This window comes from Gallus gallus, chromosome 1 (genome assembly GCF_016699485.2).
Source record: "Gallus gallus isolate bGalGal1 chromosome 1, bGalGal1.mat.broiler.GRCg7b, whole genome shotgun sequence".
In the NCBI taxonomy this organism is placed as follows: domain Eukaryota; kingdom Metazoa; phylum Chordata; class Aves; order Galliformes; family Phasianidae; genus Gallus; species Gallus gallus.
In genome coordinates, this window is record NC_052532.1 from 79595381 (window position 1) to 79608773 (window position 13393).

At 35.3% G+C, this 13393-nt stretch overlaps 1 protein-coding gene across 14 annotated transcripts in view; it reads right to left on the minus strand.

Annotated features, from left to right (window-relative positions):
• STXBP5L (syntaxin binding protein 5 like) overlaps positions 1-13393 on the minus strand; it is a 190956-nt gene that overhangs the window by 55301 nt on the left and 122262 nt on the right. For all 14 annotated transcript variants that reach the window (XM_015295100.4, XM_040707170.2, XM_040707164.2 and 11 more), the window contains exons 12-16: positions 12261-12408; positions 10586-10653; positions 9264-9304; positions 6026-6243; positions 1965-2137 (exon numbers count right to left, since the gene is read on the minus strand). In XM_015295100.4, the coding sequence (XP_015150586.1) occupies positions 1965-2137; positions 6026-6243; positions 9264-9304; positions 10586-10653; positions 12261-12408 (648 nt within the window). The remainder of the gene's footprint in view (positions 1-1964; positions 2138-6025; positions 6244-9263; positions 9305-10585; positions 10654-12260; positions 12409-13393) is intronic.

A 13393-nucleotide genomic window follows, 5' to 3' on the forward strand; every position in this document is an offset into this window, starting at 1 on the left:
AGAGGTGAGATCTTTGCTGACTGGTTATGTAGCATATCTTCTGAACATGACCATGATGCAACTCAGCAAGCTTTCCAAGCATTCCTGGTCCACACACCTGACACGGTGGTAGATCAGACTGGAAAAAAAAAAGCAAATTTTTACTGGGAATAAAAAAAGTAAGCACTTCTCACAAGTGAAATGCTCTAGTGTCTCATTCAATAACCATGCCTATCAGTTTATTAGTTTGTTCTTAGCTCAGCTGAAAGCATCTGGTGAGATGGAGGCCTTGGAGGCAAATTTGGCTATTGGCAATCTATCGTTCTTGTAGAAGAGAAGGCATATAGAAAACTGAAAGAAAACGTAACTATAAAATGATAACACGGCTAAAGTTATTAACAAGATAATGCAAGCAGGACATTAGCAAAAAACATACAAAGCAAATAGTGCTCTAATTCCGATAGAAATTATGAAGAACAAAGGACAGTACAGTGCATCTCATGCTTTCATGCTTGTCTCTGACGTTCTGCTGCTTTCGCTGCTGGGCCCAGCCATGCCATGCAGTGAGGCTGTTGGAACTGGCTGTGTCTGGCATGGAGCAGCCCCAGTCTCACCTCACATAGGCTGGACGTTAGGGAATACTTATTCTTTGAGAGCAGTCAGGTGCTGGAATGGGCTGCCCAGGGAGGTGGTGGAGTCACCAACCCTGGAGGTGTTTGGGAAACGTTTAGATGTTAAACTGAGTGACATGGTTTAGCGGGAAATACTGGTGATAGGTGGACAGCTGGATTGGATGATCTTAGAGGTCCTTTCCAACCTTGGTGATTCTATGATTCTACTTTCATCTTATAGTCATAATTATGTTTAGAACATAAGATTTTCAACAAGCCTTCCCTTCTTTAAATCAAATAAGAATCCCTTAAGGAATTCACTGAAACAATCGATTATATTCTTACTGATTTCAGTGGCACAATACAGTTTCCCACTGAGATTTTCTAAAAAACTTATCTCTGCCTCTTCTATTGATTTTAATGGTTCACATTAATGATTGAACATATGTCTGAGATTCAGTTGCTAACTGAATGAGGAAGACAAACGTATAGGAAACCAAAAACTATTGTCAATTATGCATGGACAATGCCACAATATTGCTTTTAAATGTTAATGCTATTTTCAGGAGCAGAACTGATGAAAATATCTGCAAGTCAGACAATGTTCATTTAAACTGCTTTTGAAGTAATTGAGAAATTTAAAATATTTAATAGTAAATTAAACTGAACTAATAATTAATTCACTAAATGAGAGCAATCCTTATCAGCTGTGCACTACAATTCTTTTGAAATTATGATTTATGGAGTTTTGTACAGAATTCTGTTCTGAAACTCTTTAAACCTATCATTTATTTGCGTAAGAATATATTAATTTACTCCAAGCAGTAGCAGTGTGTACTATAGCAGACAAGAGTTTGTTTCTTCCTAAACATTAAACACTTCCACACAGTGCAACTGTTTCATAACTGCATATTTTTAGGGCTCTCTTGTGAGTATGAACATGGTTTCCTTTCCCTGTGTGTAATAAGATGCATATACTTCTTTCAGAGATGATGATTTTAGCGTTAATCAAGGAGCTTTATGTATTTTTGTGAACTAAAAAAGAAGAATTTCTCAGAAATTCCGTGATCTATTCTGTAGTACTTGTGTTCCATTAAAAACTGGATGCGAGATGAAGAATTACTCATAGATCATACCGGAAAATTAATTAAACCTTCACTGCAACGGTTTATCTTCACCATAACTTACTTTCCGCCTGTTAAATTCCTTGATAATTATATTGCCTTAATTCTTCTGTTTGTTCTATATTCTGGTTCCTTTTAGTTGTGTCACATAATATGATTAACATTCTTTTCTTGATAGTTGACAGATCATTAAGACTCCTGATAAGAATACCTGCTAGAAAAATAAAGCTTTGAACAATGGCAGACTTACCTAAGACATGGGATACTGTCCTTCATCATTCCTTCGCATGCTACAGTGTTGGTACTACCTGAAAGGCTCTTTAAAGAAGGAAGCTGGGAGGAGGCATCTGGAAATTGAGGAATTATTTCCGGTTCAGGAGTAATGATATCTTCTACTTCATACTGAAGTCGTACCTCTAGTGACTTAAATAAATAAAAAGCTGTCACAATTTAATAAGAGAGCTGCTGAAACTTCTATTACCTTTAAATAAAAATCAGAAGGTTTTTTTCCCTGAAGATTAAAAAAACCCATATATCATAACCACCTACAAATAAAGAAAACAGTCATTTGTTTCTTATACAGCCTAACAGTAGAATTACATAGGAACTTGTCATTTACCCTACGCTGATGGAGAAATAAGTAAGTATATTCTTTCAGTACTGACTTTGTTCCAAGCATTCTATTGTAAGTGAAAGAATACAGTTTTCCAGAATTTAGTCTGAAAAGAGATATTAATTACTCACTCTCAAGTTAACAATATTTTAGCATAAGCAGGCATCTCTTAAGTAAACAATATTTTAGCATAAGAAAGTATCATTCAGAGTCAATGTCATGAAAATTTTCTGCTTATTGTTCATCACTATTTTCCTAAGCCAACTAATTAAAAGAATGATCATCAGCTTCCTCTCTATTGCAACTACAACACCATCTCTAAAAGACAACTTTTAGCCAGTATGCATAAGTTTAACAAAGTGGGTAGTACTGATCCATGAACTCCATCTGTCCTCATGTGGGATAAGGAGCACAGAGTTCCATATTCTTTAAACTGTACATGAGTTTGGCAGATTCCAGAATGCAAAGTCTAAACCACTTATCTTACACTTTCCTTCTGGGCTCCCTCAGACAGGAAAAGGAGACCAATGAAGCTCAGCTGTGCTTCCACTCTTTCCACTAATTCAGGAAACCTTAACTGAAGGAATTCCAAAACAAATGGGAAACTCCACAGAGAGTTCAAATCTATATAAGTGATCATCTCAAAATATCATGATAAATATTGGGCAATTCTTTCTTGAAAAGAAAAAAATCTTTTTCTTTTCAATTGGGCAAACATGAATTATCCAAGGATAAATTCATGTTGAAAATAATAAAAAACAAGGTAATTCCTTCAAAGAGATAATGTCTTGGGAATACTAGCTGAACAGTAATTTTGGTGCTGGTTTCTTGAAGTGATCATATGCAATTGAAAATGTAGACACTGCAAACTCCTCAGTTAATGGTCTCTCACTGAGATATTATCTTCACCAAAATGAAGATGGAAGCATTAAGTGGGTGGTGCGTTTCAGCAGTGGTGACAGCGACATGAAAGACAAGCCATACACAGCTGTCATACCACAAAATTAAGACCATTACAATCAGCTCAGCCACATGAACTGGCAGATTACTACCCAGGAGACTGTTTACTGAGTGGAATACTGGCTTAAATGCATTGGAAATGATAGTGGCAACATTGGAATATTGCAAAGTTGTGCCAACTGGGTCCCATGAATGCTCACACAGTAACAGAAAGAATGCTATATGTAAGTTTGTCAGGACCTATTGAACCAATACAAGGTTGCAGGTGAGAGCTTCCTGGATTGCACTGTTACCAGTGACAAGGCATAGCGTCATCACTACGAGCTGGAGTCAAAATGGCACTCCGTGGAGTGGCGACATGAAAATTCTCCACAGGCAGCCAGCCCTCAAAAGGTAAAGTGATGTGCACTGTCTTTTGGAATAGGAAAGGGGTGATCCTTCCGGATTTCCTGGAACATGTCCAAACCATCAGCTCTGACCTCCTATATCATGACACTGATTAAGCTGAAGGCTCAAACTTCCAGAGTCAGGCCAGAGAAGAACAACTCTTTTCTCTTGCAACACAATAATGCCAGGTCCCATACCAGTTTGAAGACTGTGGAGCACACTGCCAATTTTAGTTGGACTGTCCTACTGCATCCTGTGTATAGCCCAGATTTGGTGTCTTCCGACTTCCATCTGTTTGGGCTGATGAAAGATGGGCTGCATTGGCAACACTTTCTTAGCAGTGATGCTGTTGTAGCAGCTGTGAAACAGTGGGTCACCTCCACTGGTGCAGATTTTTATGAGCGTGGCATACAGGCTCTTATTCTTGTCTGATGAAAATGCATAACTAATGGTGGTGACTGTGACTACACTGAAAAAGTGTTTTGTAGTTGAGAATTTTCTCTGTCAACTAGTGTTACTGTGCTCTTTGTATCTGTTGTAGTTTCCACAGAAATTAATAGGAGACATTACTTTTGGAGCAATCTATGTAAATCCCAAGACTGACCAGCTCATTTTCCATATAGACAAGGCTATTGAATGTAAAGTCAGGTATATATTCCAATGAATGCTCCTATACTTTTTCTTAATAAAAAAGCAGCATTTAGGAATGAAGACTTGAATGTTTGCAATAAAAATGCTGAAAACAAGAGATGAGGCTCGTCTCAGGGATGCACAGAACCCAGAGGAATTCACTTACTATGCTGAAAATATTAAATAATACTAAACCAACTCTTTACAGAACAATTTATTATATAAGTGCCTGTTAACTGTGGATGAAATCTGAGGAATTATTAAATTGCTCACACTATTACACTTCAGAATATACGAGGTCTGTTCCAACTAAGCTGAAAAATTAAAAGATATGAAAATAAAACAAAATGAATGTTAGCTAATAAAAGATAAGGTGCATTATTTGGAATAAAATATCAACATTGACATGTAAAGTTTTTTGCAACATTATGTGTGAGCTGGCCAACATGGTGAGATTACTGTTCATTAGTTTTAAAGCATTTCTGAAAGGATGCAATGAGATAGCTTAAAAGTTGCTCTCCAGGAGGAAAAAATGACAGGAAAAGAACAGAATGGGTATAGGTAATGAGTCTCCTTACCAACTGGCATGTGATTTACAGGCGAAAAGTGACACAGATGTTTTCATCAGGCTAGAACTATAGCCTTTCTCAAGGGCATTAAAATACCCTCACTGAAATTAAGTTCTTCCACATATTTGTGTGGAACTTCCTATGATCCAGTTTTTGGCCTTTGCTCCTTGTACTATCACTACACACCATAGAAAAGAGTCTGGCGTCATCCAATTGCTTCCTGCACTTTAGGAATTTAAAAACACTGATCAGATCCCCTCTCAGTCTTTTCTTCTCTAGGCTGAATCAACCCAGGTCTCTCAGACTTTCCTTGCAAGGGAGATGCTCCAGGCCCATTTAGATTGCCTTCCTCTTAAGAGTTGTCTGCTGTTGAATATTTTACACTAATGAAAGAATATTTTACATTTAAAGTGTTGTTGAACCACTCTATTAGAAGTGGTTGTCACTACTGTGCAGAAATGCAAGGTTTAAACCAAAGTTTAACTTGCTGTATGATGACTAAGTACCAGGTGACTGCAGAGCAGTTAGAAGAACATGAACTGTGTGATTCTACCTGAAATGAAGTGACTGCTTAAGACATGAAGACTGAAAAAAGCAGTATTTGAATAGGATTGAAGCTCAAGATGCTTAGGAAAATATCAACTACTTCACCATAAATCACCTTGCTTTTCAAACAGTGTCCATTTTGAGGGAAGCAAAGTCAATTTAAACTAGGAAAAAAAAGTAAAAATTAACTCTATTTTGTTAAAGCGAGTGATATTTTTCAGTCCCCTTTTACTACAAATATTACGAAAACAAATTGAAGATATGAAATAATTGACTCGAGTAATGTTATCTGGGAAAAACATACATCAGTCAGTATTACTAGAGCAGTAAGTACAACAGAGATGCACTGTATTGAAGTCTTAAAAGTGAACTACGTCTGACAACCATCCTATAGTACGTTACTATTAAAGTAAAAAATAAGAGAGTTGGATCCCAAAACCTCACTCAGTTTTTATCATCAGCTTAATTACAATCAATATTTCATTGAAAAGGTTTTAAATGGAATATTCCTCAATCTGTGTTTATACAGTTGTATACAGACACAGAAGGCACTTTCAACTAGAAATGGTGTTACTTCACCAACAAGTAAAATTCCAAATGACTTACCGCGATTTCAGTATTTACTTCATGTTTGCTGAATCTATAAATAACCACATATGCAGAAACTCCTGCCACGCAGAAAATTCGGCTTTCAGGACACCAGTACATCATTTGAACAGCAAAAGGGTCTTCTTCCACAATCTCAGCTGTTGCTTTTCCTTCCCCTGACTTCTGTTTTTCAAAGACTTTTGATGTTTTTAATTTGTACAACATCTGCAGTGTAACTGGAATATATTAAAACAAACAGAAAAACCTGATCAACCATAAGCAAATCAGTTATAAAACTCTTCAATTTGCATTTTCTTTTCAACGGTGGCACAACAAAGAATTATATGAAGGCCTAAGAAGAGAAAAAGATGGGTATTATACAGTACAGATTTTATACTGGTACACAGTACCAGTAGGATATGTATTTAATATTTACAAAATTGATATTCGTGAAACACTTTTTATTAGCTTCAGAGGCATAATGTAAAAGGTGTATATTAGTCGTATGTTCATATTCAGGCTGACACTCAAGTGCTAGAGAGAGGCTCTGATCATGCTGCTATTTTCTTAATCACATGTGAAACAAAGATTTCTTTTGTCTTGCAATAAAGACTGTATGGAGCGTTAAGAGAAAAAATGTGGAAAATATTCTGGTGACCTGGCAAGACAAAGTCTGAAAGGAAGATGCTCGGATTTTCTTGACCAATAAGCATATCTGTATCAACGCCTGCCTATAAAAACCTTAATATCTAGAAGCTTTAGTCAAGAGTACATCTCCAATACTGTGAATTTTGGAGATAACGGGAATTAAAATTAACCACATTTTGCTTTACTGACATTGCTGTCTGTGTTTTTTTTTTTTTTCTTACTACTTTTGCATTAATTTATCACATTAATCGATCATTGCATAAGATCAGAAAAAGTCAGCCAGGCCCACTACCTATTAGGGTGTGTATATACATAAATCTGTTGCATATATTACTGTAACTGTGCTAGATCAGCCCAGCTACCCTGGGCAATAAACAATGACAAGATGGAAGAGCAGCGTTCTAGTTATGTAATCAGATGGCAAACACATCAAAATTACATTTCCTGTTTGCTGTTCAGGTATGTTTCCCATGAATCTTAATATATATGCCACCTCCTCAGAGAGGTGGTTGAGTCACCATCCCCAAATGTGTTTAAAAACCATTTGAATGTGGTGCTCAGGGACATGATTTATTGGAGGGTTGTTAGAGTTAGGGTAGTATAGTTGTGGTTGGACTCGATGATATTTAAGGTCCATTCCAACCTGAGCAATTCTATGATTCTAAATTTTCACGAAGTGCTGCAAGTGCTTCTTAACATATTAATTACATATGAATGAATTAACATATCATTCTCTTGAGTTTTGTGGTGATGGAAAGGTCTCAAGATGCCCTTGATTCCAGTGTCAAATTTAGACTGGCACTCTGAATTAGGAGCAGACTTCTTGGGTCTACACATACTAAGACAGAAAGAATCACAGAATCATAGGACACAAGTACAAGGCAAGATTCCATGCCTTATACTTCTACAAATTATTAGCCACCGCTGACACATAATTTGTGCAAAGATAAACTTAGAAAGCTGCTTCAGTGGCTTAGCATTTGCCTGTCTCCCAAATATCTATGTTTTCAGACACACAATTAAAATATGACTAAAAGCAAAGTACTTTGTTCCTTCAAATAAGAGCAGGATATTATGTTTGACATGAATCCACAAATTAAATTTGAATGCTGTTTCAAAAGCTAAGACGTTGTACATCTTTGAAATAATTAAAGCTTTGTAAATAGTGAGTACTAAGTATGGTACTGGTAATACTGTAAATGTTCTGAAAAGCAGGACTAGGGATGTCAGAAATGCATGGAGAGTTCTGTTACTGTTAAAGAGATTCACGAATATTCCTCCTCATCTGAGCTTTTACCTCTATGAACAGTTCCTACTGCAGCAGGTACATACATGTTAGAGGGTTATGTTTATATCCAATCAGAAGTTTTTCCATTTTTTTTACTTTTCTCTTTCTCTTGTTGACCTCATTACAATTCCTTTATTTTTGGTATTCATGATAGCTTGAAAGTGCTGGATGATGCAAACTCTAGAAAGAAACTCAAAGATGCATCTTTTTTTTTTTTTCTCATATATGAAATGAGGCTTTGGAGTCTTGTTTTCTCTTTGATAGTCTTCACAAGTGAAAAGATTTGGTATTAGGCAAAACCAGAATTATTTGACAAATTCATGAGGTTTAACTTACATTAAAGTATTGTAAATGTTCTCCATATTTGGTTAGAAATGGTGATTGCATTAATCATGCCAATTATGTGGTGGAATGAGGAGTTAGCAGGTACTTTAGTTATCAATACAGTCGGTATGATTGACCATTTTATCAGACTGTTTATTAAGGTCAAATAAAATCTCTCTCTGTCTAGCATTTCAGATAACAGTTTCTTTCATGCTTAGTTCTTGAAGAAACAGGAAGAGACTGATAACTCATGAAAAAGATGTTCTACCCTGAGAACCCAGTATTACTGAGGAGAGAGGATGCAAGGCAACTAACTATGCTGCAGCATTTATGAAGCACAGAGATGCTATCTGAAACAACATACCATAGCTTTCAACAAAACTATGTGTGTATTTTTAATAAATACATTTTAATAATAAGTGCCATACGTAATTTCTATAGGGAAAAATGCTGTTCTCTTATAAATTTAATTGAAGCTAAAATATGCGGAATAACTGTTTTCTGATGCTTTTTCCTGCTAGGATGAATTGAAATGCTCTTCCCAATTAATTCCTAGAATTTGAGACTGGACTAGTAAACATGGAGGTCTTTAACTAAGATGTCTTACTATATCTTAATGTTTTGATTTTATCTATCTGTAAAAAAGACTACATGATATCACTAGAGCTATTTCAGCTTACTGTTTTATATACATAATAGGATTATGCCTATGGGATTATTTAACAGTATTTCATTCTTCCTAGGTTTTGGTATGTCAGATTTAAAGTTTTTATCCCTATCCTGGACTTTCACCTCTTCTCTGCTTAAAATATTCCATTGATAGTATTTTTCTCCTAATTAAATCAAAATTTGCTTAATTTCACCTGACCATACCTAGTTACAGCATTATAGATATTAGTACTCATGCTGTAACACACTGTGTATTACATGTAAATATATGTGTGTATGAATGCATGATTTTTCAGCACTGTATGAAAGTGAACTTCAAAAACTTACTGGCAGAAGCATCCCAAAACTTTACTGATCCATCTGCATGGCTTAAAAAAAAAAAAAAAAATTAAATGTGTTAAAACATTATGCATTTATAGAACATTTTCTGCTTTCATTGAGTGATAAATAGAAGTAAAAAGAACTGTATTTTGCTTCTGTGTTAATTCTCTATACTTTAATGACAATATATAATGGTGTATCTACTAACCATAAGGAAATATTTTGTTATTAATATGATTGATGGAATACTTTTTGATGAAATCCCCTACAGAGAACTAAGCTGACTACAGTTTTTAAGATCATAACAGCACAAAATTAATTCATTTACTAATGCCAATTTTACGATGTAGCACTTCTGGCCTCGCATTGTGCAAGTATCCTATAGCATATCCCATCCTATAGCATATCCCATAGCCTATGAGCCTAAGGACTCTAAAAATGAAACATATATCTAATTTTGAAAAGTCAGAGGTCAAGTTCATCTTCCTTAGCACCTAACAGCTGTATTTTTGTATTAACAGAAAACAATCCTTGAAATATAATTGTAGAAAGGAGACACTTCTGTTTACAGGAATAATTTCTTCTTCCCCTTACTGATACTATTGCACATATCGTACTTGTATTTTTTAAAACAGGTTTTAACTATCATTGATTATAACAATTTATCAAATATACTGCTACCATTGGTGTGTCTGAGATCAGAGAAAAATAGGAGTATACCATACAAGAAGGCTTAAGAGTTTCTGTTTTACAGGGTGTCCCCCTTGAAAAATCCATCAGGCATTGCTTTTAGGGCTTCTACTGCAATTTGAGCCTTTTTATGCCTTTTTCTATGGGACTGTCCATCACTTAAAAGGTGAAATAACCCCAGTGCACCACATCTCCACTAATGATGTGGTATTAAAATGACTTCCTAAATCATCTCCAGATAAAAAAGTCCCCAGAAGGCCAAAGGACAACAGGCATAGAAAAACAGCTGGCTCCCTTTTCAATGCTATGGCCTTCAAACAAATAAATGGATTGCAATGAATTTCCCTTTCCAAAGATCCCACCTTCACAAATGGATTTCACAAGTAGACTTGCCATCTAACACTGGGGCCTCAATCAGTAATTCTTAACAGTAGTTCATCCTTGAACACAAGGTTCTATTTTCTACAGCAAATGGGAATTTCTGTGGTGATTTTGCATCAAAAAGACAAGCTACATACCTCAACACAAGAGGTTAGGACATACCTTGTCAAGGGTCAACACTTGCCCACAGGCAACCCACAATTAAAAGTTCTAGATACTAGCACTTTAAAAGAACAAATCCTCAGTTTCATTCTCACCCTGTAATAATGATTTCAGGATATGTCTGAGCTCCAAGATTCCATGCTCCACCACTGATAGGCCACTCCTAAATGAACAACAAGAGCATAGAGATCAAAGCTAATCCTGATAAATTTTGCTCAGTTAATCTTTAGACTTATGAGCAGACAACATCTTCTTCCAAAAAGCAATACACCTCAAAAAAGAAATGAAAGTATCACATAGCATTCAAGGCCTTTAAAGCTTATTAGCATTTTATCAATCAAGGCTTTTAAGTTTTTTGTTTGTTTTTTATTTACTGTAACAAGTAAAGTTCTATCTTTTTTAATGATCATTGCATAGCTAACACTGCAAACATTCAAAACAGGAAGTAGAGGAAGGAGTAGTAAACACCTTTGCTACTTTTTTCACATTGGAGCTTCTATAGGATGCTGAATAGAACTGAGAATCCATTCTGAGGATGGAGACTACTGAAGAAGCTGACCCAGAAAAGTGGGAAAAGAGAAACTGAGTATCATGCTATGGGATATGAAATAAGAGAATGCAACTTTCACAGATTGTATGAAATCATCATCTCTTCCTTGCCTTCTATTTTTTAGTGGAAAGATTCTCACTCTTTTCCTTGGTCTATGCTGGTTGAACAAAATGGTGGTCTGTGCCTAAAGCTTGCTGGGTAACAGGTACAGAGTGAGTAAGGATTTGTACAGAGTATGAGAGGATAGAAAAATCTAGGAGGAAATTGGTTCTGAGAATGCACGGACTGGATGCATGAGTACTTTGAGTACATGAGGGGTGAGTGGTAATGGCTATCTAAATTCTGCACATTTATAATATACATGCACAAATAAAGCAAGGTGGACAAGAGAATGTACAAGGAGTACAGGTAGGCAGTGAAATTTTTGGAAAACTATGGACACAAATTAAGGATAAATAAGCAGACAAATTCTAGTAAGAGAAGAAAAACCATTTTCTGAAGTACTTGGCTGAATTAAGATCTCAAAGAAGTATATAAGGACCAGATTTTCAGTTCAAGGAAAACAAGGCAGCTCTAAGGAGAGCAATTCTTTCAATATAAAAAGAAAACTGATGCCCAATTTGCTTACTCAACATTTTTAATTATTTATTTATTGTGATGGATTATTCTAATCAAAACATAAACTAGATCAATGCTTGAAATGCATAAAGTAATTCAATTCTCAATTTTTACTTCTGCAGCTTGCATTATTTCTAAAACCCTTACGTTAAGACTACAGTAGCTCAATAAAATAATAACTAGTATCCTCATTTAATAGAATGCTGTCAACCTTCAAATTTCACTGAATATCTTCTGCTTTGCATTATAATCGTTTTATACACTATTTCTTTCCTTGATACAGATAACATTTTCGGACAAATTTGAATTCTACATTGATGGCATTCTTTTAATTCAATCTGATCTCACATAATTCCAGCAGCCTAATGATAAAGTCCTGCATAATGGTGGCTTAATGCTTATGGTTCAGTGGTGGTAGATATTACTGAGGGATGAATATCAGGCCATAAGAAATCACAGAGGGAAAGCTGCATCTAATGTGCAGGTTGGACTAACTTGAAATTGGTTATTAAAGAAGTAAAATGAAAAGAATTTGGCAAGATATTTCAAAGACATGGATAGTACATGTGTTTTGTTTGTTGAAAAATACTGGTTTTGTTTACCTTATTGCTGTATCCTTGCTTTTTATGTTTTGCTCCTACAGAATAGAGTACAGGAATCAAATCTGGAGGACAGTCGGCAAAATATTCTGTGCAGGTGACAGGTGACTCATGAATGTCAATAGGATATGGATTTTCGAAGATTGGAAAACTAGTCAAGGAAGACAATTTATTAGAAGCATGGTGACACACTGAGCCATATAAGAAGACATTCTTATTAGAAAGCATATAACACAATCTAAGTAGAATAATTACTGATAAAGCACATTATTTATCACTTTTAAAAACATACATATTATTTTTAATGTCAATAGAAACTTCTAGTGTTAACAATATACAAATTCCTGTGCTGTGATAATAATCTGTTTTTTCATTGATGTAATTTTTTTTCAGCATCTCATAATCTCATTTATGTGATACAGAAATCATATATTTTCTAGAAGCTTCAGGTTCATTCATATGATATATACCATGACCTAAAAACTAACTATTCAACGGCAGATTTTGTGTTCAATAGCTCTGTTCATTGTGTTGATATACTACTGATTCTACAGTGAACAACTGCAATAACAGATGAAATAGATTTCAGTTTACTTCCCACTTTCATCAGTTTGGACTATCTGAAAAGAAAGAAGGCCTCATTTCTGGCAGATTACACAGTTATTCACAATTCAAAAATGCAAGAAATTTGGTTCTGATTTCACTTGCATCCATTTTATGCTGCTGAGATGATTGGAATTACTCTTGAAAGTGAATGAGGTCAGAATATGATTTACTTAAAAATGTTTCAGATCCTTACAGAACAATTCTGTTCTTAATTATACCAGTGTGAATGTGGATGCACTTTTTGACACAGAACAAAGCAAATAAGAATCACATCCTGCATTATATGATATATATGAACACCGATTTTGATGTGAAAGTATTATTTGTCATTTAAAACAACAAATGGATCATGAAAGAATCCCATAGATCAAGGATAAAGCAGTGCCGTTATTTACTCCTTGTGGAGTCCAGTGAAGTTAGACATGCATTTAGGAACAAGTTGAGTGTAATTTCTAACATGAATACTCAGGTAGTAATTCAGCAATTGTCCAAGAATCACTTAACTTTGATGCTGTGTTTGAGGGCTATAC